This window comes from Acartia tonsa, chromosome 6, assembly GCF_053477335.1.
Source record: "Acartia tonsa isolate MP-2025a chromosome 6, ASM5347733v1, whole genome shotgun sequence".
Lineage (NCBI taxonomy): Eukaryota > Metazoa > Arthropoda > Copepoda > Calanoida > Acartiidae > Acartia > Acartia tonsa.
Window position 1 is genome coordinate 4,514,328 of NC_137265.1, and position 26,180 is coordinate 4,540,507.

Sequence of the window (26,180 nt, forward strand, 5' to 3'; positions counted from 1 at the left end):
TCTTCGTCTGTTTTCCTTAGCTCCGCTTTCATGAATGTTTTCATCCTTGTTTACTTGGTTTAAAATTAAATGCAATTATCTAAAGCCAAAAGATGAAAAATGTAATTTGAAATAAAATCTTAGAAATTTGATACTGGAGAGATTCTAGCCCAAGAAAAGGTTTTAATACCCCCGGATATATTTAGAAAGGAGCTTACTCATAGAATGGCTATTGTAGGTAAGAATATTTATGTAGCATAGCAGACAACCAACCCAATGATTACATATTTCAATACCCCCGGATTATTTTTAACGTTTCTATTATGACGAAATAAAATTGACTGTAAAATTGAATTTTACTGTTCGGCGTTCCGTCGTTTTTGGTAATTTATGTTTTATATTGAGGGTAAAAGATATATGTGATCTATTGCTAATAATAATCGGAGGAAATCAGGAATCTTAAGGGATAAGATAATGGACATAAAATTTTTATACGTACAGATAAAAAAGTTACCTCATCTGTAGATAATATTTATTGGTTTAAAAAGTTTAAAAACTTTTATTTCGGAGCCAATGAAAATTCATTAAAAATACCCAAAATACGTGGTTATATAACTTTGGGTTCAAATGTAATTTACAGTCCAATGTCCTCCTCCCTCCCAGTGTTTCTAATATTATATATAATATTAGCTTAATCTCCCCATACAGGCAGACATCCTTTTAAAGCTGGGGGAAGTCGACCCCCTACACTTTCAATTGTAGTTTAAAGATAGAAAAAGTAAAAAAGATTTTTAGGAGAGGGTAATTTTTTCTAGTTATGATTTCTCTCTTTGGAGGTTGTTTGTACCCTCCCCCAAAATAGTTATAAACCTTGCCAGGGCATATGAGAAGCTACTCTGTAAAGAAGAACCATACGATCGGTTCAGAGGTTAGCGAGATCCTTCGGTACAGACAAACACAGACAGACAGACAGTAACATAGACAAACACACATCCTGTTACTTTATTATAAGGATATTTCTATCCCACTAGAGCCCTGAACTATTTGAAATTATTTGTAATATTGAACTTAAATATTCCCCCCCATAGAAACTGTAAATAACAGAGATAGGTCAATGCAAGTTGATTAAACCTCCCTATCAAATACGGGAATAGTAATTTTTCGCATCGTATTATAGACAACTTTACTACGATATATGATATATCAGTATGGTTTAGAACCGGTTCTAATCCAGCGGATTTTAATCAGTTTCAAAGCTATACTGAAGAAAATATTTTGACATTTTTCTTCTATTGTACTATCTCTGTATCTTTAAAGAAGATATATTTCTTGTACGTTTATAAATATTCTTCTATATTTTGTTTTTATATTTTGCCCATCTCAAGATTAAAATTTGAAGTATTGATCAATAAAAAAAAACTTGCTTTCAGGGAGTTTAAATGGAAAAACAATAAATTATGTACACATCCCAAATGATTATAAACAAAAATCCCCCATCTTTAGATTATAATTGTTGGTTGAAAAGTTGTGACACTGCTAGTTTGAACTAGAAAAAGCTAATCAATAAACTTAGTATAGCCATTTGGGTAATTTCTTCTTAGAATTTTTTTTTCAATTTGAAAATTTGAGTGTCCCCCCCCCCCCCCTTCCCCCTCCGACAGAGCTATGAACTCAGGCCGCAGCGCTCGGTTCCCTAGCCTGCAAAGCCGCAGCGCTCGGCCCCCTTGCCTGCCTAGCCGCAGCGCTCGGCTCCCAAGCCTAAAACCTAACCTAACCTCAAATAGTTGTTCTGTTGGGGGGGGGGGGGGAGGAAGGGAATGCTAAAATTATCAAAATTGAAAAAAAATTTCTAAGAGGAGAACGCCGCCATTTGATTTATCCTAAGTAACATTCTAAAGATGATGTATAATATAAGTAAATGTTATTTGTATCGACATTTGGTTATAAATAAATAATCATTACCATATAGAAACACGGAGAGATATTTGGCAAGATATTGTTTGTATGTTAAAATTTTGCTTACTTATGAACTGATCGAGTTCTCCATTCTTACTTACTAAAGTTTTTTTTGGAATGTTTTACCATCTTTCCTCTTAAGGTGTTAAGTTCATCTTTCTTGACTAGCGGAAAAGTTAGGGGCAAAAAATCTTTCTACGGATGTCTTATCCCTTCCTCTGTAAGCTGACCATAATGTTCTTTTATGAAGATAAATAAATCAGATTTCAGGGAGGGGGGGACATTGGACTGTAATTTATACTGGTACCCATAGTTGTATAACCACGGAATTTAATTCGTCGGCTTATTCTTAATCTTTGGGTACTTGAATTGAATTGTAATCGGTTGGTTTCAAACTAGTAGTGTTCAAACTTTTAAACCAATCTACAGAATGTAGAATTTTGATAATCATCCATTGTCTTATCCCATTAGATCCCTGATAGTATATCCATAATTGACTATTATGTATTGCTTTACGCTCTATAGAATTAACTTTTATATTCTCCTCTTGTGTATAATATTCAGGGATCTAAAGGGATAAGACACTGGACGATAAATTGATGTAGTTTCTAAATGATGATAAACAAGATATTACCCCTTAAGTAAAATAAAATCATTGGTTGAACAGTTTGGACACCATTAGTTGGTACAACCAGTTAAAAGTCTCCAAAGTTTTAAAGCTTGTAAATAAGAAAAGGAGTTTTTAAAACTTTGGATACCAGTATAATTCACCGTCCATTATCCCCTCTCTCCCTGATATTATTAGTATGGGGTTTATTATTTAATATTTATCTTAGAAAGTAAATAATTTTTATTTGGTTTAAAAGCTATTGTAGATTTTATCCATGCTCTATTAGGTAAAAAAAAATCCCTTGACTTATGTATAGGAGAGCTTTATCGGTTTATCGGTTAGTGAGATCCTTAGCTACACACACATACCCACAGACAAGACACACAATCAGACAGACATCCTGTTACTTTTATATAAATCTATATTTATTTAGGTGGGAACTTGTTATGTAAAGTGCTCGAGGATTTAGATGCCTATGAAGATACGGCAATAGTTCAAGATAATACTGAAGCAACCTTTGCTCCTGTCATAGATAAATCTATTGCTCTTATTGATTTTAATCAACAGGCATGCGGTTCAATTTAAAGATTTTTATAAGTAGCGAAGCTATTCTATAATTCGGTTGTCCCTCAGCTCTGTCCGTCCGTTATGAAAAGTCCTTATGAACCAAATTGTCATTTAAGATTAATTTTTCTAGCAGTTATTGCAATGAAACCGATTAATATCCGCTGATTAGAACCGGTTCTGAACCATACTTAAAAATCATGTATTGTATCGCATTACATCAGTTGCAGTTAATCTTATTATCCATTTTACTATCCGCGGAAAACTGTCTATAATACGATGGGATAAATAACTTTTTCTTTCTAAATTGACCAAAAAATAACTGATGCTAGAGTGCCTATGAGGTATACAATCTATGGCGGTCCATAGAAGATTTAATGAAGTTACGGTGTAGATGGAAGACGACAAATAAACCCATCAGAATTGGTCTGGTTCATTCGCCTTCTTTAATTCAAAATTTACAGGAAACTTTAAACTTTTACCAAATATGTCCTAAAATAATTTTTTGCTTTTTCTATTTTATAAAGTAGTAAGATTTATAAATGTCCGTTAAGAGCTCGCTAACCACTGACTTATCCATTTTAAGGAAGCTTCTAATAGGACCCGTGATGGTTTTAGGCTATTTTATTTTAACGTTTAATCAGGGTGTTGGAGCCGTTCAATTTTGATGCGGCTCCGGCTTCTACCTTAAAATTGATATATCAATTTTTGTTCATTATTGAATTTGATAAAAAAAATAATATAAAATATTTTGCTTTTATTTGATTAAAGCTGTATAAAAGTAGAAGGATGTGTGTCTATTTGTTAAGTAACAATAGTTTTTCAGTTTGTTATGTGGAATAGACCGTTGCCAAATTATAATATTACTTTAAAAAATCATTTTTAGCTAATCTGGAGCCGGAGCCGTTTTTAACGAAAAATACGGCTCCGGATCCGGCTCCACCAAAAATGTTGCTGCTCCGGCTCCGAAACACTGCGTTTAATCATTTGGATGGTTTTAGGCGTTTTTTTCTGTCCCCTACCTAAATCTTCTAATACAGGCTTAATATCGTTGACTTGTTATTGCTGCGCTACTTATTGCCAATTGTGTTTTTGTTTTAATATTACTAGTGGCTTCGCCCCTATGCCCCAAGCGGTTTGGTCAACTTGATTTTTCGTATTTAAGATTTAAAACAAAACAAAAAATTTTGGGGGGGAGAATTTTTTTTGCAGGGGTGGGGGAGGGTTAATCGACTCCACTATTTTAATTTTAGTTTTTAAAAAATATATTTTTATTTTGGGGGGGTATTTTTCCATTTTTTTGGGGGGGGTTGGGGGTGTTCCACCCTCCAAGAAAATAGTTTTAAAACTTCCCGGGACCTATGAGAAGCTACCCTGTTAAGGAGAACCCGATCGGTTCATTACAAACAAACAAACAGACAGAAATCGTTCTACTTAGTATTATAGATAACTGCAAAAACTTTGGCTTATCCCAGGGAGGGAGGGGACATATTTTAATTGCAATAGTATCCAAAATTTAAAACACTAGCTCTTCATAGATACTTAAAACTTCGAATACTTTTGTTGTAGTTGTTCAAACTTTTAGTGTCCAAACTTATCCACCAATAGTTTCAATCTAAGAAAGGGGTAGGTGTTTTGTTTATTGTACGTCTAATGGCTCACCTCTAAGGTATATCCGTTTCTCCTCTCCTGCTGCTGCTGCTAATGATGATTGTCTGGAGCTAGTACTACGTCACAAGCCCTCAGCCATCTCGACATCTGCAAGTATTTTATTCTTGCGTTGGATAGCTCCCGGAATGCCGTTTGTAACATCATGTTAAGTTCTCCTTAATCCATATCTATTCTGCGGGGTAGATTATTGACATCAAAGACATACTTATTTATCTTTTCATTGACATTGGTAGAAAAGTTATCATTATTATTATTGTCATTGGAGTCATCAAATATATGCTTAACAACTAGGATAATGCTAGGGCTTATGTTAGATTAAAGAGAGCTTAACAACAAATATACAATTATAGGGCACCCCAGGGCTACAATGGGCTGATATAATTAGGGTAGGATTCATGTTCTTGGTAATGGAGTGAAGATGTAGATTAGCAATGTATGAATCCATATTTCAGTAGTGGAGGTAGGTATGGTTTTCTGTAGTTAGGTAATAGTTCTGTAGTGGAGTTACTTGGGGAAAACTGAGTGATGGAAGGCATTTGTGAGGGTGAAGATTAGTAATCAGATTCCTTAAATAAGATAACATTATTTAAGGAAGGTGTATGGATTAACGGTATTTTTATATCAATTTACAGTCCATTGTCTTATCCCTCTAGATCTCTGGCCTTAACCACAGAAATATTGGACTAACTTTTGATAACAATGTAGTATATATACAGGGATCTTAAGGGATAAGACAATGGACACAAAATTTAGATACATCCCCAATAATCGAAGTACTCAAAGTTCTATTTATAAAGTTTGGGTTCCATATTATAATATTAATTTGAATTCCAATGTCTTCTCCCTCCTTGATTACATCTTAACTTTGAAAAGAAAGTTTAAAGTTTTGTGTATTTTAGTTTCTCAGTGAAAGTTCTGATACTGTTTTACCAGGCAAATGAATAAATATAATCCTATAATATAAAGAATTAAAGTTTTTTTTTCTGAGCTTAAGACTGATTTTTCCTCCATTTTAGGAAAGCATAACTAAATTTTTTTTGATTTTTGTTTTCAGATAAGTTTTTGGCTACTTATAACCCTTCCCTCTTTGAATCCAATAACCCTAGATCATTTACCGACTCTTACTCTCTTTCAATTAGAAAAATTGTGTATGTGCTTATTTTGCTTTATATCTAATTTTATTAAACTTTCTTTTTTTTCTCTAAAAGCATTTTTTAAGTGTTTAAATGGATTATTACATTTCTTTGCTTAGGTCAAGCTGTATGGGTAAAATCTGGCAAGAGTGACAGCTTATTGTGTATTAAATGCAGAGAGGGCTGGATAGCTGTTGATAAAATAAACTATGACAACAGAAAAACTTTGTCAGCCCACAATTTTGCAAACGGATTCATGAACAAATCTGCCAATACAATCCAGCAAGATTTTATGTTTATCAAAGATGAAACTGAAATATAATGGAGCAGAAAAATGAGCGCGGAAACTTTAAGAAAGCCCGCGAAATCATGTGAAGAAAATGGCGCGAAACTGTGTACAGAGAATGAAAAGTCGTCTTGCAACAAGGAATTTGTCCCTTTTGGGATGGGAAGGACAGAGACACTAGTTTATTTTGACTAAATCTGTGATTTTAATTAGTTTAAATCATGTTTGATGATTATTTGCTATTTCAGAGTGAGGATGACCGCCTTTTGCAGCTTGGTTTACTGGGAGAACCCCATCATGTCCGGGGTCGTCTTTGGATCTGTTCTAGGTAAGTTTGTCTCTATTTAGCCTGTTGATTCTTTAGTATGCCATACATACCTTTGATTGTATGGTCTTTTTCTTTAAGTCCTAAAGAAGAGTTTTGTTTTAAATCCGAAACTAACTGTTTTAGAGATATTATTATTATTATTATTCGTTAAGCCTCCCTGATATCCTTGAGTTACTACTCCCTGGTATGCTCTAGCCTGGCTGTTCTAGAGATATTATTATTATTTGTTAAGCCTCCCTGATATCCTTGAGTTACTACTCCCTGGTATGCTCTAGCCTGGCTGTTCTAGAGATATTATTATTATTATTATTTGTTAAGCCTCCCTGATATCCTTGAGTTACTACTCCCTGGTATGCTCTAGCCTGGCTGTTCTAGAGATATTATTATTATTATTATTTGTTAAGCCTCCCTGATATCCTTGAGTTACTACTCCCTGGTATGCTCTAGCCTGGCTGTTCTAGAGATATTATTATTATTATTATTTGTTAAGCCTCCCTGATATGCTTGAGTTACTACTCCCTGGTATGCTCTAGCCTGGCTGTTCTAGAATATTATTATTATTATTTGTTAAGCCTCTCTGATATCCCTGAGTTACTACTCCCTGGTATGCTCTAGCCTGGCTGTTCTAGAGATATTATTATTATTTGTTAAGCCTCCCTGATATCCTTGAGTTACTACTCCCTGGTATGCTCTAGCCTGGCTGTTCTAGAGATATTATTATTATTATTATTTGTTAAGCCTCCCTGATATCCTTGAGTTACTACTCCCTGGTATGCTCTAGCCTGGCTGTTCTAGAGATATTATTATTATTATTATTTGTTAAGCCTCCCTGATATGCTTGAGTTACTACTCCCTGGTATGCTCTAGCCTGGCTGTTCTAGAATATTATTATTATTATTTGTTAAGCCTCTCTGATATCCCTGAGTTACTACTCCCTGGTATGCTCTAGCCTGGCTGTTCTAGAGATATTATTATTATTTGTTAAGCCTCCCTGATATCCTTGAGTTACTACTCCCTGGTATGCTCTAGCCTGGCTGTTCTAGAGATATTATTATTATTATTATTTGTTAAGCCTCCCTGATATGCTTGAGTTACTACTCCCTGGTATGCTCTAGCCTGGCTGTTCTAGAGATATTATTATTATTATTTGTTAAGCCTCTCTGATATCCCTGAGTTACTACTCCCTGGTATGCTCTAGCCTGGCTGTTCTAGAGATATTATTATTATTATTTGTTAAGCCTCCCTGATATCCTTGAGTTACTACTCCCTGATCTACGTGTGCTCCAACCTGGCCTTGCTGATGCTGCTCGCTGTCCTGGGAATGAAACTCTTTACAAAGGTGAATAAGCTTCCAGATATTGATGACTAGTAGCGCAGCTAATGTATTATTAGGATAACAAGTTTGTCTCTTCTATGGATTTATTATTACTTAGATATTGTACCAGATTTTCATGTACTGTGATATTTTTGACTAAAATAACGATACACTCATCCACATCCTTTACCCCATATTCTTCCCTCCTACTAGATGAACGCAGTAACCAATAAATGAGGCCCTTATTAGCAAGCTGAATTGACAAAAAATTTCCCCTGTCAATATATCTACAAAGCCGACCAAAACTTTTATCTTTCGCTAAATAGTCTTTGCTTATTCTCGCCAAAAATTTGAGAATTTCTAATCATTTGAGACGTGCTTTTTTTAAAAATCCGCTTCTATTTAAACAAACTAAAATTATTTTGTAATATTGATGTTTCGCTCGCTACATGTTTCTACTGAATGTTCATTTTATTCCAGGTTGTTGTGATGCTAGGTAAAAATGAACTTGCTGAAAGCTGCCCTCTTGATCAGGTATATTATCCTTATTGATGTTTTAAAAGTGCTTCAAAACTGTAGACTTTTGATGATTTTTTATCTACCCTTTTATGATGTCATGATAGCTTTTCTCTTTCAAATTTTCAGAATAAAAGTAAAGAGAACTTTGCACGAACGAGAGCAAGTGACTTAAGCACCTTCCAGCAGTGATTCTAAATGTATTTTATTGAATATACTAGGGTTATGTGTAATAACATTATATCAATTTAAAAAATCAAGTTTCACCATGGTTTTATAAGAAAAAAAACTTTGAAATATTAAGCATTTAAAAAAATATCATCATAGTTATTTCTCGCATCGTTTATAAACGGCTTTCCGAAGGCACTGGCTAAAAAAACTGGTTTTAATCTTTTGATTGTACATTTTTATATTCGTAGAAAGCTGGATATAATACGATGCTAGACATAGTTTTTTCGTATGGATGAGAACCGGTTCCTATCCACCGGATTCGAATGAATACGAGAATAGTTATTTATCATATTTTCGTAATATTGTGAATGCTAGAAAGGATATTAAAATTATTTCAACAATTTTGGTCATGTGATCAAAATTTGAATTTTCCTTCTACTATTGCCCCCTCTGGGGGCGAAGTAGGTGGAAATTTAAATTTTTGTCACTTGACCTTAATATTGGTGAAATAATTTTGAATGACCTTTCTTGTATAAGCAATATTAATAAATTATGATACTTGGTTTTGTCTCATTCTCTATCTTTTTCTTAAATTCAAAAAAGTCTATCAAAAAATTTACATCATCTAAGGGTGAACAATAAATATCTCTGTCTATTTTTCTCTATATTTCTTCCCCCTCCCCCCTCCCTCACTTTTCTGTCTATTTCCTTCTCTCTCTCCTCCTCTTTTGTACGTTCATTTATACAATAGAGATAACCTAGAGACAGCACAAGGGAATTTTGTTTACATTATGTATCAGCTATAAATTGTTGAATATTTTAGGTTAAAGCTTTCCTTGGGTGAAATATTTGAAGAAAATATTTCTTCCATCATAAAATGTGAAGCATATGACACAACTTATAATAAGTTAGTTATAAATAATTTAATTTCTTATAATAAAGTTATCTTTCTAAAAATTATATCATTGCAAAATTTAGTTGCAAATAATGTTGCCTATAGGGCTGTATTTCATATACAACAAAAAGTGAACAAAGGTTTCTTTTTAAGAAAAAAATGGGGTCAGATTGACCATCTATGTCTAATGTTTATACCCACATCAAATATTAAATTATAACAATGTACAGTAGAGTGGATCAATTTTGGACATTGAATTTGTAATCAACATCTACAGTTTAAACGTCATATAAGAAACCTAAATATAAAAAATTGATTTTGTCCTTGAGGGGAAATGGGGGGAAGGTGTTTCCATGCATTAAAAATTTTAGAAGTTTATTCTGGAGGTGCAACTTTTTTTCTTTCAAAGTATTGCATTATGCATCTTTTTGAATTTGTCTTGTTGATTAATATAAGAATATCAAATTGGTTTTAAAAAATATTCATCCAAGCATGAAAAATCTTAAATTAAATGTAAAATCTCTTGGTTTTTAAATTTATTTATGGATTTTTCTTGCTAGGATCAATAGTTTTAAAAACAGATTTTTTATTCTTAGTCTACTCTTCAAGACAAAATTGGGAAGGTGCATAAAGCTATACTTTGAAAGAAAAATAATTGCCCCCCCCCCAAAAAAAAAAAAAAATCTCCCCACAAGTGTCTTTCTAAAAGTTTACATGCATCAGCGAGCCTCCCCATTATTCAAAATATTTTCTTTTCATTTTTGGTCTCTTATATGATGTTCAGACAGAAAGTGTATGTAGCACATTTAAAATTAGAAAATTATTGAAAATCAAGCCACTCTAATGTACAGCATTTATTTCTTCAATTCCACAGTACAAAATTATTCCTGTATTTAAATTTAACATATCATATAGGAAAAAATATTCTTGTATTTAAAATTAAAAATCATGTTGGAATTTTTTTTACAATTTTTTAATTTTTTAATAATGTACAGCAAATTATTTCCTTTTTATCTCATGTTTTGAAATTTATAAGATAGTTAGAATAAATTACAGAAATAATGAAAGATTTAAAGAAGAGAGCGTCAGGGGGGGGGGTCGAGGGGGGTTTCCCCCCTCAGGAGAGGGGGGGTTGAGGGGGGTCCCCCCCCTCAGAAAAAGCTTGGGCTTAAATCTTCTACAAATAAAGAAAACAAAATTATTTTAAAAATTTCTTTTTTATGTTAAATATTATTATTTTTGTGACACTTGATTTTGAATGACAAAAAATGTTGAAATAAATATTACCCACTGTATGAAATGTTAAATTAGAAATCAATAATGATGTTGGAAAATTTATTCTCATTTTATACTCTGAAAAAAGGAATTGACAAAAAATAATAATTTTTATTCCAAACTTTTAAAACAGCATGCCTATTTCTTATTGGTTGACACTCGAATTAAAATAAAATAATGAATATTATTTCAAGACCAGAAATAAATTTAAAATAAATAATTTTCTTTAACCCCTATATTTTTTATTCCAAAATGCCAAGAATTAATTTTGAAATAAAATAATTTTCTTTCCAATATTTTTATTCCTTTTTCTTATTGGACGTCATTTTGTGTCCAATGAGAGACTAGTGTTTAAATATTTTAAAGCTTATTACAGCATTTATTTTGAATATGATAATAGCAACATTCTCACATTAAATGTGATAAAATTTATTCTCATTTTATACTCTGAAAAAAGGAATTGACAAAAAATAATAATTTTTATTCCAAACTTTTAAAACAGCATGCCTATTTCTTATTGGTTGACACTCGAATTAAAATAAAATAATGAATATTATTTCAAGACCAGAAATAAATTTAAAATAAATAATTTTCTTTAACCCCTATATTTTTTATTCCAAAATGCCAAGAATTAATTTTGAAATAAAATAATTTTCTTTCCAATATTTTTATTCCTTTTTCTTATTGGACGTCATTTTGTGTCCAATGAGAGACTAGTGTTTAAATATTTTAAAGCTTATTACAGCATTTATTTTGAATATGATAATAGCAACATTCTCACATTAAATGTGATAAAATATTTTCTTTAGTTCAAAAGTTCAAATAAAATGACACGCAAAAACATAATCAAATGCTGTATGTTACGAAAGTACACTAATAAAACTTTACAATATTACAAGTTACCATCCTTTTTTCTAAATTAACATTTTTTATCGAAAAAGTTTACTTTTAAGTCAAAGTAGTTTGAACTCAACAAAATATGTGATGATGTATAGTCAAAAAATTCTTAACATTTCAAAGTTTTTTCATATAAAACCATGGTGAAACTAAGTTTTTAAATTGATATAATGATATTTCACATAACCCTAGTATATTCACCAAAATAACATTTAGAATCACATGCTCTTGGTCGTGCATACTCCCCTTTGAAGTATATCATGAATAGCGAGAAGTTAAATTTGTCAACCATTATAAATCATTATCATTACTTTTAACCTAGATAGAGGAGTTCTCTAAGCAGATGACTTAATTATTATATCTCATTGTCATAATCATTATATTATTAGTCATGATTATTATTTCTTGCAGCTGGTCGCTATGCCCGTCGAGATCCCGACTGACAACCTGGAGGTGTACTCCAATCAGATTTATTCATTCGATTTGTTATTATTATTATTTCTTGCAGCTGGCCGCTATGTCCGTTGAAATCCCCACTGACAACCTGGAAGTTTACTTCAAGCAGATGAATTATTTATTAGATTTTTCATAATTATTATTTCTTGTAGGTGGCCGCTATGCCCGTTGAGATCCCCACCGACAACCTGGAGGTGTATTCCAAGCAGATGGCTGAGAAGATCAACCTCGGACTTGCTGAACTCAGACGCCTGCTTCTGGTTGAGAATATGGTAAGTTAGGATTATAACACTTATTCTTATATAAAAGTAACAGGGTGTCTGTATTTTTAATGTCTTTGTGTACTGAAGGATCACATGAAAAGCTGAACCGATAAGGTTCTCATTTACAATGTAGCTTCTCTTAGATCTTGGGAAGGTTTATAACTTTTTAGGGGTGCGTAGCAAGAAACTTACATCAAATTCAAATTACACGTCTTTATAAAATCATGATATTATTAATTTTTTTTATTGTTAAAAATTGAAACTTTAAAAGTTTTATCTATTGCTTCTATGTAATATGTGCACCATAAATATTAAGAGTAAGGGAAATAACTTGGTCCAAAACAGGTGCAACTAATTTCTATGCACGGTTACGACTTCCAGACAAAGGTCGTGCATCAAAGGGTGAGTTGTTTGCAATAGTTGGGATGTTAGTGAATTGGGACCTACTTTAAGTTCTTGCATTACGTTATTATCTACCTACCGTCTTTAAAGGTGTCATTTTTTAGGTTGACACTGTGAAATTCGGTCTGAGCCTGTGGTTCCTGACCTACATCGGTGCCTGGTTCAACGCCATGACCCTGATCATCCTCGCCTGGCTGGCCGCCTTCTCCCTGCCCAAGGTCTACCTCATGAACCAGGTAGGATATCTTCTATGGGTGTTTTCCCTGAAATTGCCGAACGAGCACTGAAACCACCCACATCAATATATTTTAAAATAAATTAAGGGGGGGGGGGAAGTTTTGCCACTTTCGCGTAATCCGTGATTATTAGGCTAGGTATTGATGTGAGACTATAGGTTATTTGGGATAAAAGGTTACTTTTGGGTAGTACTTCACGTATATTTAATCATTTTTTGGATAGGTCTCCAGGTTCAGGTGCTGCAGGCTGGAAGGTGGTTTCTGGACAGGTAAAAAAAATTTAAAATTTTTGTTTGAAGAGTTAGAGATCAAATTATTAAACAAAATATGCATCTTTATGGATCCAGAAGAAAAAATTAAAATCGGCCTCCAGGTTCAAGTGCTGCAGGCCTCCAGGTCCACTCTGGACAGGTAAAAAAACAAGTTTTTTATTTGAAGAGTTAGAGGTCAACTTATAAAACAGAATATGCATATTTTTTTATATTATTGACATATTTGAAGAAAAAATTAAAATCGGCCTCCAGGTTCAGTTGCTGCAGGCCTCCAGGTCCACTCTGGACAGGTAAAAAAAACAAGTTTTTTTATTTGAAGAGTTAGAAGTCAACTTATTAAACAGAATATGCATTTTTATGGATATTATTGAAAAATCAGAAGAAAAATTAAAATCGGCCTCCAGGTTCAAGTGCTGCAGGCCTCCAGGTCCACTCTGGACAGGTAAAAAAACAAGTTTTTTATTTGAAGAGTTAGAGGTCAACTTATAAAACAGAATATGCATATTTTTTGATATTATTGACATATTTGAAGAAAACATTTAAATCGGCCTCCAGGTTCAGGTGCTGCTAGCCTCCAGGTCCACTCTGGACAGGTAAAAAATCAATTTTTTTATTTGAAGAGTTAGAGGTCAACTTATAAAACAGAATATGCATCTTTTTTTGTATTATTGACATATTTGAAGAAAAAAATAAAATTGGCCTCCAGGTTTACGTGCTGCAGGCCTCCAGGTGCACTCTGGGCAGGTAAAACAATAAATTTTTTTATTTGAAGAGTTAGAGGTCAGTTTTTAAAACAACATTAGCATCTTTTTAGATGTTACATGTATATTTGAAGAAAAAAAATAAAATTGGCGTCCAGGTTCAGGTGCTGCAGGCTTCCAGGTGAACTTTAGAGACTATTTTCAGGTATATTTCCTATTTATTTGATTTCCCCCCTACTTTTTTCCTATTCTATATTTATTTAAACCTGGTAGTTATCATATTCATTGAAACTTTTTAATGGATCCCAGTGATTGCTGTTGGCCATTGGCCAGGTAAATATCCAGGTAATTTTTTAATTTAGAGGAAAGGTATGTATTTAAAAATGGTTAAAATAAGATAATATAGTAAAATTAATCATTTAAGGCTTCAAAATGTGTGTCCAGACAGGCTCCAGGTCCTTTAATTTCACTATATTATTATATTTTAAGTTTTAAACTTATTCTATTTCGAAATCTTTCTTCTAAATTCCAAAATAACCATTTGAGATATTCACCTGGCCGGCAACAACCAGCGTTCACCAGGATCCAGGTAAAAGTGTCACTGTCCATATAAAAAAGTAAAAATGTATGATACCTACCTACCATGTTTTAAAACAGGAAAAAAAGCAAAAATACCTAAAAATGTAAGCCTGAGCACCTAAACTTGAAGGCCGATTTTAATTTTATCTTCAAGTATATTTATTATATCCAAAACAATGCATCTTTTTTTTATAAGTTGACCTGTAACTTTCCAGATAAAAAGACTTAATTTATACCTGTCCAGAGTGGACCTGGAGGCCTGCAGGATCTGAACATGGAGTCCGATTTTAATTTTTTCTTCAAATATGTCAATAATATAAAAAAAAGAAGCATATTCTGTTTTATAAGTTGACCTCTAACTCTTCAAATAAATTTTTTTTATTTTTTACCTTTCCAGAGTGGACCTAGAGGCCTACAGCACCTGAACCTTTAGGCCGATTTTAATTTTTTCTTCAAATATGTCAATAACATCAAAAAAGATGCATATTCTGTTTTTTTAAGTTGTCCTCTAACTCTTCAAATAAAAAAATTTATTTTTTACATGTCCAGAGTGGACCTGGAGGCCTGCAGCACCTAAACCTGGAGGCCGATTTTAATTTTTTCTTTAAATATGTCAATAATATCAAAAAATATGCATATTCTGTTTAATAAGTTGACCTCTAACTCTTCAAAGAAAAAAAACTTGTTTTTTTACCTATCCAGAGCGGACCTGGAGGCCTGCAGCACCTGAACCTGGAGGCCGATTTTAATTTTTCATCATAAATATCAATAATATAAAAAAATATGCATATTCTGTTTTATAAGTTGACCTCTAACTCTTCAAATAAAAAACTTGTTTTTTTACCTGTCCAGAGTGGACCTGGAGGCCTGCAGCACTTGAACCTGGAGGCCGATTTTAATTTTTCTTCTGATTTTTCAATAATATCCATAAAAATGCATATTCTGTTTAATAAGTTGACCTCTAACTCTTTAAATAAAAAAACTTGTTTTTTTTACCTGTCCAGAGTGGACCTGGAGGCCTGCAGCACCTGAACCTGGAGGCCGATTTTAATTTTTTCTTCAAATATGTCAATAATATAAAAAAATATGCATATTCTGTTTTATAAGTTGACCTCTAACTCTTCAAATAAAAAACTTGTTTTTTTACCTGTCCAGAGTGGACCTGGAGGCCTGCAGCACTTGAACCTGGAGGCCGATTTTAATTTTTTCTTCTGGTATTTCAATAATATCCATAAAGATGCATATTTTGTTTAATAATTTGATCTCTAACTCTTCAAACAAAAATTTTAAATTTTTTTTACCTGTCCAGAAACCACCTTCCAGCCTGCAGCACCTGAACCTGGAGACCTATCCAAAAAATGATTAAATATACGTGAAGTACTACCCAAAAGTAACCTTTTATCCCAAATAACCTATAGTCTCACATCAATACCTAGCCTAATAATCACGGATTACGCGAAAGTGGCAAAACTTCCCCCCCCCCCCTTAAATAACGCTAATAAAGTGCATGAATTGATAAACACGCTAAAACGTCCTGATCTTTTAATTACACGACCTTTGACAGAGAAGTCCTAACTGTGCAGTGTGTGTACATGGTAATGATTTTTACCTGTTTTAAACCAAAGCACCTCCCTCTTAAAATCACAAATATTTTCAACATTTGTACTTAATCAGTTTTAAAAATTTTCAGTACAATTATTTTCCTGTTTAAACAATTTTTCTATACCTCTAATTTAGTGATTTTGTTTTGTTTTCCAAATTTGATTGTCTGCATGAATTTTGTTTCTTTTTGGCTTATTTTATCCTTCTACTTTCTTTTCAACTAAATCTTTTCTTTATAAAACCTTGTTTTTCTTTAGACCGGTCTTTAAAAGGGTCTAGCCCCCCATCTAATAAAATTGTAACCCTATTTTTTGTGTGTGTGATCTTTTTATACCTACATGTATAATGGTGTTTGTTGCGGTCAATTAGATCAAAGAACATTTAACGACATGCAGCAGGCTATAAAAGCAAATATTAAAAATGTCAAAATTCCACCTAGTATTAGGTATTTTAAGTGAGTTTTACTTAAGCCGAAAAATCACATAATAAAATTGATTTTAACATAGGGTTTGTTTAAAGTTTTATCTTCAGCATAAAATTCTGCGTCTATTGACACCTTACCCAGCGTTCTAGCTCTCATACAAGTCATTTGAGGCCAAAAAGTATGTATCGAGAACTTAAAATCTATGATTTTTCGCCTTAAGTTAAATTCACCTAAAATATAGAATCAGTGGAATTTTGACATTTTGAATATCTTTAATAATCTGCTGAATGTTGGAAAATGTACTTTGATTTAATTGACCGACACAAACACCATCATACATGTATATTAAGATCACACATACAAAAAATAGGGTTACAATTTCATTAGAGGTGGAGGCTAGACCATTTTAAAGACAGGTTATTTTTTGTAACGTATACTGGATAGTAACATTTATTATTAAAAATACTACCAAGTGTTTATTGATAACAGCAAGCATGGAGGACTATATGAAAGTGATTTCATGTTTAAAATACTTTAAGCATGATTTGTTTAATTAGCCAAACCCTTAAGTTTTCCCATTTGTGATTAAGTGCTTAAACTTTTACATTTAATAGATATACCGTAAGGTCATTCGATTTTTTTTTCTGTGCTATTTATTTTGAATCAAATAATCCTTCTTGGTTGTTGTATTGCATGAACACTAGAAGGCCTCAGGATTGGACCATGTTGGAGCACAGAAACACCACCTTGATATTAAATATTTTAAAAAGATTTAGACCTTAATTCATTGGGTACTATGACTTCCACAAACCACTGTTGATATTACTTTATATTGGTTACTAGCGGCTACGCCCCTAGAGGCCTCTAGTGGCACTTTAAATGCTTTTGTTTGATAAAGTCTCTACTATAATTTTTTACGTACGATACCTCTTCATTTGACGTTGAAGTCTCCTAAACGTTTTTTAAAATTTCGATTTTTTTGTCATTTCTCTTGGGAGGGTGGTGGTACCCTCCCCCCGGGACTTATGAGAAGCTACCCTGTTAAGGAGAACTCGATCGGTTCAGCGGTTAGCGAGATCCTTCGGTACACACAGACAGACACACAGACAGACAGACACACAGACAGACAGACAAACATCCTGTTACTTTAGTATAAGGATTGGGTCACGTTTCTGTACTCCAACATACTCCAATCAAGAGATAGGTTTTCAAAGATTTTTCATCGTTTTTACCAGGTAAGACTATGTATAGCATTACAAGTTCTTACAATGTAATGACGACATTTAAAATATATCAAGCAATAGCAGTTATAAAAGAAATATTTAATGCTAGGAGGAGACATTTGGCTATAAATTAAGTTAACACGTTATTTTGTATGTCTGCCTTAAAATTTGGATACTTTTATTGAATTTTTATTGTTTACTTCCAAACTAGAAGTGTCAGAGCTTTAAACCACACAATTTTAATATACATACATCAATTGTCTTATCCACTGAAATCTGCGTTTTTAGCAACGCGCATAATGCCACGTACATCGTCTTACCTAAAACAAATAAAAAATGTTTGAAAACCCATCTCTCAGCAGAGGTGCTCTAAAGAACATACCTCCTGAATATTTATATCAGCAACGCCTCGCCAACTCCTCTTCCTGTTCCTTTCTCCTTCACTCCTTGCTCCTTGCATCCTGTCTCTCCTGTGCTATTATCATCAGGTAAGCTCTCATCACCCTTCCTTGGTAGGGTCCTGAGGGAGGGAAAATTGGACGATAAATTATACTGGTACCCAAGGTATTAGTACAACAATTTATCGTGCATTGTCTTATCCCTTAGGATTTCTGCCTTCTCTTCCTTGAAAATACAAGGATAGGTCGATTGAAGATACTTTAATTTCCTCATTCCAAGATTTAAAGTTAATAAATTACCTACCTTATTAAATTGGAATATTTATTTTCTAAAATTAAGGCTAGAATTAATTTTCAGTTCCTTATTCCCAAAATAGTTGACATTCACTAGAGGGATAATTTTACACGCATAGGAGTAAAATTAATTTATTTTCAATCGTTCTATCCTTTCTTCCACATAATAAACTGTTTTTCCTTTACACCTATCCTATCTATTCTATATTATTTTCTATGTTTACTGTAGAAAGTTAAAATGTGCATGACCTGGTTAGTTTTATTTTAGTTTTAGCGAAGCTACTCTATAGACTATAACTCAATATGTATGTCATTCTACACATCCGTCCGTAGTGAAGATATCCCTTACCTTAGATAGAGCATCGATACTATATACTTTGTCCTGAAGTCTACCGGACAAGCTACAAAAGACATTTATTAGAAGCGAAGCTACTCTATAATTCACAATGTCCGTCTGTCCGTAATTAATGAATTGGGAGAAACGGGATTTTCTCGGCTCCTATTCAAGATAGACAGCTGAAATTTTTAGTGAATATTCCCACTATATATGCCCATCTAATATATACATTGTTTTGTCCGTCTCTTTGTTATTTGGGGTGCTAGATCGATTCCTAGATTTTTAAGTTTTCGTGATTTTCTCAACTTCTTTTCAAGATAAAGGGCTGAAATTTTCAGGGATTAAGGGGGGGGGGAAGTTCTGACACTTTTGCGTAAACGGTGAGTATAGGCTTTATCTTTGGACTGAGAGGATAGGTTATTAGGGATAAAATCATTCTTATATGATGAATTTCCCCCAGATTTAAGATTTTTTGGATAGGCCTCCAGGTTCCGGAGCTCCAGGCCTCCAGGTGGTCTCTGTACGGGTAAAATTAAAAAAAAAATATTTTTTTTTTAAAGTTACAGGTCAACTTATAAAACAAAATATGCATCTTTTTTAATATTATTCACATATTTGAAGAAAAAATATGCATATTTTGTTTTATAAGTTGATTTTTAACTTTAAAAAAATTTTTTTTTTTTCATTTTTACCTGTACAGAGACCACCTGGAGGCCTGGAGCTCCGGAACCTGGAGGCCTATCCAAAAAATCTTAAATCTGGGGGAAATTCATCATATAAGAATGATTTTATCCCTAAAAACCTATCCTCTCAGTCCAAAGATAAAGCCTATACTCACCGTTTACGCAAATGTGTCAGAACTTCCCCCCCCCCCTTAATTTTACAGTCTACATATTTTCACCAAGTTTTATTAATATTTTGTTTGTTAATTGGGGTGCTAGATCGATTCCTAGATTTTTTATGTTTTCATGGTTTTCTGAATTCCTATTCAGGATTGACGGTTGAAATTATCAGGGATTGAATATGCTCATGTTCTATCAAGTTTCATTAAGATTTGTCAATTAATTGCGGTGCTAGATCGATTCCTAGATTTTTAAGTTTTCATGATTATAAGGTTGCGTGATAGTACCTATATGCTTTATAGTATTTTTTTCCTGATATACAATCCTAATTTTTGAGCTTCGCTACTTATGGATGTTGTCATCCTTGTATGTTTATATTTCATGGCTTTCTAATTTTCTTTTTTATTTTCCTCTTTTAATGACTACCACTGCTCATTTACTTTGTTTGTCGATCAATGATTTTTGTTTGTTGTCATCATTGTTAAGAAATTATTGTATCTTCTACTTATTTTTAAGGGTTTAAAAATAATGGTTGGAAAATGAGTAAGAGAAATATATCCAGATACTTTACTTAGTTTGTAGATAATGTTTGTATAAATTTGATTTCTGTTTGTGAAAAGTGGGTTTATCATAAAGTAGACAGACACTGATAAGTTTTGATTAAAAAACAACATAAAAGAAACAAAGTTAATAACATCCAGCTAAGTAGCTAAGCTCAACGATTTCTTTAATGGACTAAAAGACGTAAAAAATTATAAGATTTTAATGAAATTAAATTGACCGAATTTTTGTCATTATTCATTCTTGTATGTAATAACAGATATAGAACATACGTGGATGTAATGTCAGGGAAAAATATAACTTGAATTTAGCTTGCTAATATGGACCTCATTTATTAGTCAGTTCTTTCATCCAGTAGAAGGGGAGGTAATAGGATAAGGAATGTGGATAGGAGGTATCGATATTTTAGCCAACTGCGAGCATCACTTGATCAGATTACATGAAAATCTGGTGCAACATCCAAGTAAAAATACATCTATTTGTGTAATACTAAGATCATATTTCATAAAATAACATTTGTTTAGCTTAACATTTAGGTAAAAATAAACATGATTGCTAGGGATAAAGGGATTAGACCATGTATGATATATTTTATTTTCAACAATAATTTGCTTGATACAAGTTTTGTACATAGAAAAGTTTGGACAATAATATGGAATCAACTATTTCAAATCCATAAAAGTTTTTGAGCCAACGTGGCAACTGTAAAGTTTGAGTACTACCGTGATTTAGAGCCCAATGTCCCTTCCCGAACTGATAATCAGGAAAAGTTTGTATTGTAGATTGATTTAATTTTCATTGTCCTCTCTCTCCCTGATAATACTTTTCTTGCAAAATAAAGTGCATTGCAGAAATGTTATGAAAATGCTTCTTAGTGGCGAAGCTACTCTTTAATTCCAAATGTCCGTGTGTAAGTCTTCTGTCTGCACAGAAGGAGGGGGGGGATTCGGCTGTTTTTTACACTAGTCCCAATATTTTTATAATGGCATTTCTTATTCGTTGGCTTTGGAGACTTTTACTGAACTTAGATTGGTTGGTTCATTAGGTTTAGTGTCTAAACGTTTCTACGACTAATTATTATCTACAGAAGGGGTTATTTTGTGTATTATCATTAGGGATATTCATCATTTATATCAGCCTTTAGATCCTTGACTGACTGAAACCAATTTGGTTAAAACAAAATTTTCTTGGCTTCAATTTAAGATAGACGGCTGAAACTTTTTTTGAAGATGCCTTAAACTAATGAGTTTACTTGATCTGTCGGGTTAACTTTGTCCTTGATTTGTATGTGCTACGCTTCTTATGGATGTTGTCATTCTTGTTAAATTGTAAGTGGAGCAAAGATCAAAGAAATGGAGAGAGGGGTTGGGTAACATCTCAAAGGGAGTAGAAATGGATGTATTTTTACTTGGATGTTCCACCAGATTTTCATGTTCTTTAATAAAGTGAAATACGCAGCGGGCTAAAATAACGGCACCCCCTTCCATCCCCATTACTCAATCCCCTCCCCTCTTTATGGATGAACGATCTGACCAATGAGGCAGTTCTATGTTAGCAACCATTTTTAACGACAATTTTTTCCTGTCAAAACATCCACGTATATTATACAATATATCCAATATCCATTAAAGTAGACTAAAAGAATTTTCATTCAATAAAACTTATTTTTAGTAGCGAAGCTACTCTATAATTCACAATGTCCGTCCGTCCGTCTGTCCGTCTGTCCGTCTGTCCGTCCGTCTGTCCGTCCGTCCGTCCGTCTGTCCGTCCGTCCGTCCGTCCGTCCGTCCGTAATTAATGAATTGGGGGAAACGTGATTTTCTCGGCTCCTATAAAAGATAGAGAGCTGAAATTTTTTGACAACATTCCCATCATTAAGGAGCACAATTAACTTTAAAACATCAATGGCGGTCGGACTGCTTTTTAGCAGGTTTTAGGCTATTTTTTATATTTTCCAAATTTTCCCCATATCTTTGGTGTTTATGGTCCGATTTTCAAAATTTTTTCAGTTAAAGATATCAAAATTAAATTTCCCATCATTTGAAGAAAACAAAAATGACGGTCAGACTGCCTTTTGCAGGTTTTTGGCTATTTTTATATTTTTCACATTTTTCCCCATATCTTTGGTGTTTATGGTCCGATTTTCGAAATTTTTTCAGTTAATGATATCAAAATTAAATTTCCTGTCATTTGAAGAAAACAACAATGACTGTCAGACTGCCTTTTTGCAGGTTTTTGGCTATTTTTGTATTTATCACATTTTTACCCACATCTTTGGTGTTTATAGTCCAATTTTCAAAAATTGTTCAGTTAAAGATATTAACATTAAATTTCTGGTGTTTTAAGAAAAGAAACAATGGCGGCCAAACTGCCTTTTAGCAGGTTTTTGGCTATTTTCATATGTTTGACATATTTCCCCATATCTTTGGTATTTTTGGTCCAATTTTAAAACTTTTTTGCATTAACAGTTTCAAATTTTTTTCCCCCATTGTTATGTGCATCTAGTATGTAATTTACTTTAACCGTCTTCATCATACAAAATAAAACAAGGTTTTGTGTTTATTTTCTCCAATAAATCTATTCTTGATTTTAATAAATACACTTTAAATCTACTTCTACGTATTCCCATCCACAATTTTTTGTGCTTCGCTACTTATGGATGTTGTCATCCTTGTTATTTATTTATTTATTAGCTAATTTAATGTAATTTTAGTGCTTTAGTTTAAAATTATATAATATTGTAGTAATTTATTTCTTACTCAAATTGTTTATTAATTGTATGAAAGCCTGTAAAACACCCCTAATTTTTTTTCCTTTTTTTATCATTTATGATTTTTCTTTAAAGCATTTACACACTCTTTCCTCACATGGAAGTCATATTTATTTGATAATTTCCTAATTAAAATATTATTAGTTTGATATGACTATCTAGGATTATAAATATATTAAAGTAGCTATGTCACAGCTGACCGGAAATAATGGTGTCAATTATCGGTTTGAAGCCGTGAAATAAACAAATAACTTCTTTTATGTTTCAGGCAAAGGCTGATGAGATCCTAGGCAAAGTTATGGTCCAAGTAGAAGAAATTAAATCAAAGGAAAATTTATTCATTCAATTTAAACATACTTTAGTCTCCATTTTGCAAGGATTCGAACCTTTAACAGCAATGTACAACTTTTTGTTATCGAGTTCAGCCATATACAATATGCATTTTGTGGAATAAAAGTAGAAATCTTATTATTGACTGTTTAAAAATCGCAATTTATCACTTATATTAATTTATTTTCATAAAATCTCTAAAAAAAGAAAAAAATCATACAATAACCAAAATAGAAATGAATTTTGTTTTATTACAACTGTTTGTTTTAATGTCTACTGTTGAGAAGTTTTTGTGAATTTTTTTATCAAGAAAATCTTTTGGTAAACAAAAAAATGCGAGATTTTAAGGGATCTACTTTAGTTAACTTTTAAATTCGAACTCCGCACCCGCTTGGAGGAATTGAATGAATAATATTGCGCCCATGCTTGCTCAGGTTATGGCTGTCGTCCCTGTGAAGGCCCCAGTCAAGAAGGAGGAGTAAGCTGGACCCCCCCCCCCCCCCCTCACACACACACTCATTCAACCTTCCCAATATTCCTTCACATTTCAGCTGTAGTGTACAGCGTATTTTGTGTACGTTCTGTACGCAATGTACATTCTGCTACAGCTGATTTATGTTCAGTATTCAACTAACGCAGATATTTGCCAATTTTTTCAATGGTAAGATTTTTAATTTTTTTTTAGTAGCGTAGCTACTCTATACCTAGAGACGCGACGTGTGGGTATACACGGCGATCTTAAAGGATTAGACAGTGGACGATAAATTGATGTACAACCCCAATTTTGATAAATAAAATCATGCCCCTTTCTGTAGATTTAAATTATTACTGGATACTCCACGTACGTAATTCCTGTCTGATTTTTCGGTGCTTTTACCTAAACTTATTCCTTGACAACTAAACCTTTACGTCACCTTTATATTATTTCATTTTTTAATTATTTTTCCAGTGGATTCAAAATCTATTTATATCTGATGGATTAGAACCGTCATACTGAAAAAAAAACATGTATTAAAAACAATTTTGATAAAAATATTAAAATAGAAAGCATAAAATTAATACTATTTTTGTTAGCCGGGGCCTTTTTCCCCTCGGGGTTATCAAAACTGTTTTTAATCTAAATTATTGAAGTTATCCAATCCTGTTTCAGTGTCACGTGATTAACGAGCCTGTCTTTTTAATTTCACCCCTCCAACCAACCATCACCCATTCACCCACCAGACCCTCCATAGACCTTTCCCTACCACAACACCCATAATCCATCCACCCACCCAACTCCCATCTACCAATAAAAATGGCAAGCTTACACAAGCCAGCTGCTGAAAACTTCCAAAAATCATCTGTATGCAACGTCCATACGTACTAACAATAGCAGCTGCACTAAAAAAAAATATTAAGAATCTCATCTCTTTTTCCTACAACCATTTTAATGACAGCAAGTTTAATATTAAACAAGCGGCTGAGTTTTTAGTAGTTTTGTAATGCAAGCGAGCTTGTAAGCTGCCATTTTCTGCACAACCTAGCGGCCATAAGCTGTTTATCACACAGTATCTCAGTACGATGTGCCATCACTTTAACTCTAACCACCACCAACCCTTACTACTACTAATCACCATCTCAGCAAACAAACAGACTGAATAGCAGGCAGAGTAGCTGTGCACCACACTGTTCTACCACCCAATCATCCGTGGCATCATCCTTATAATAAACCAAAAAGAGCCAACACAATAACAGTGTAATTAATATCTTCAGCATGGACCTAACTATTTTTACTACTTTGCTGTATAGCCAAAAATAAAATAAAAATTGATTTTATGTATTAGTATTTTTAAGTGTGCTTGCATTGGAAAGTTTCACACAATGCTTGTTATTTTTTTCCTCATTCAAACCCAGTTTCTTTTCTTTTTTATTATTAATCCATGTTTTTTATTACTTTAACATATTGTCTTTGATAAATTCTTATATTTAGGATTTTTATATTAAAATTGTAAATTGCTATTAAAGCGAGATTAACAATGAAAAAACTGTATCAATTTTATTAATTAAAAAAACTTACCATTCCACTTTTAAGTCCAAAAATACATTAAAAATCTCGTTTTATAAAAAAAAATGTGTAATATAAAAGATTTTATATTGTTCATTACATGTTTGTGTGTCTTAAAACTCGCCACATGTTGTATTATTTTTCAAATTTTTTCCCTTTTTTATTATCATATTGATAGATGAATGTTGTTTTGTACTTTGAAAGCATTCACATGTCCCACTCTTGTTAAAATTAAGAAGGCTCTTACTCCACTCTCACACATGCACATTGCCGCGTCAGGTTTTTACAAGAACTATTTTCGCGCGCTTTTTGTACCGCGTGCAATGCCGCGTTGGTTATGACACAACAAATTTTGCGCGTCTTTGGTTTGCTAATAATCTTCACAAAGCAATGTTTCATACTGCTTAACTTTAGTTTCACATTTAATAGATATAAAAAAGGTAGATATTAAATAGCTGTCATTGAAATAATCTTTTTATTAGCTACATAAATATGTAAAGTTAAACGCCTAAAAAATATGTTATAAATTGTTAAATAGTGAAAAATTCAGAGTGATTGATTGATTGCCGAAGTATCGAATGATTTTTAAAATTAATTTGAATTATGTATTTGCTGGCCATTATGAATTATAATATAAAATATAAACAAATATTTATTGTTTTTTCTTTTTTTTTATCTCTTTTTAATTATTATTATTACAAATATTATCTAGTATTAATTATAATTTTGATTTTATTTGACCAAAAAGCAAAGATAAAAATTTAATGACTTTTATTTGAGAACTCTGTCTCAAAGTTCAATCGTCACAAACGTGTTTTATTTTGCAATTTTTAGTCAATAGAATTAAAAT

The 26,180-nt window shown here is 32.7% G+C and overlaps 2 protein-coding genes across 7 annotated transcripts in view; both read left to right on the forward strand.

Moving 5' to 3' along the window:
• The window catches only part of LOC145321617 (methionyl-tRNA formyltransferase, mitochondrial-like), a 21,837-nt gene extending 15,389 nt beyond the window's left edge, over positions 1-6,448 (forward strand). The window contains exons 8-12 of the mRNA XM_080163062.1: positions 122-217; positions 2,979-3,112; positions 3,442-3,571; positions 5,678-5,713; positions 6,033-6,448. Coding sequence (XP_080019188.1) covers positions 122-217; positions 2,979-3,112; positions 3,442-3,571; positions 5,678-5,713; positions 6,033-6,235 — 599 coding nt within the window. The 3' untranslated portion in view covers positions 6,236-6,448. The remainder of the gene's footprint in view (positions 1-121; positions 218-2,978; positions 3,113-3,441; positions 3,572-5,677; positions 5,714-6,032) is intronic.
• On the forward strand, positions 6,446-25,979 carry LOC145321621 (reticulon-1-A-like). Of its 6 annotated transcripts, none has more exons than XM_080163073.1 (9): positions 6,446-6,527; positions 7,766-7,866; positions 8,323-8,376; positions 12,205-12,324; positions 12,822-12,953; positions 23,225-23,282; positions 23,719-23,947; positions 24,437-25,432; positions 25,813-25,979. In XM_080163073.1, exons 1-7 carry the CDS (start codon positions 6,455-6,457, stop codon positions 23,766-23,768), a joined length of 588 nt encoding a protein of 195 aa, XP_080019199.1. In that variant the 5' UTR covers positions 6,446-6,454; the 3' UTR covers positions 23,769-23,947; positions 24,437-25,432; positions 25,813-25,979. The 6 variants fall into 6 exon arrangements, with proteins under 6 accessions (XP_080019199.1, XP_080019197.1, XP_080019200.1 ...); XM_080163071.1 differs by having other exon boundaries at positions 24,437-25,312; positions 25,745-25,979; XM_080163074.1 differs by having other exon boundaries at positions 24,437-25,312.
• Positions 25,980-26,180: the final 201 nt, after the last annotated feature.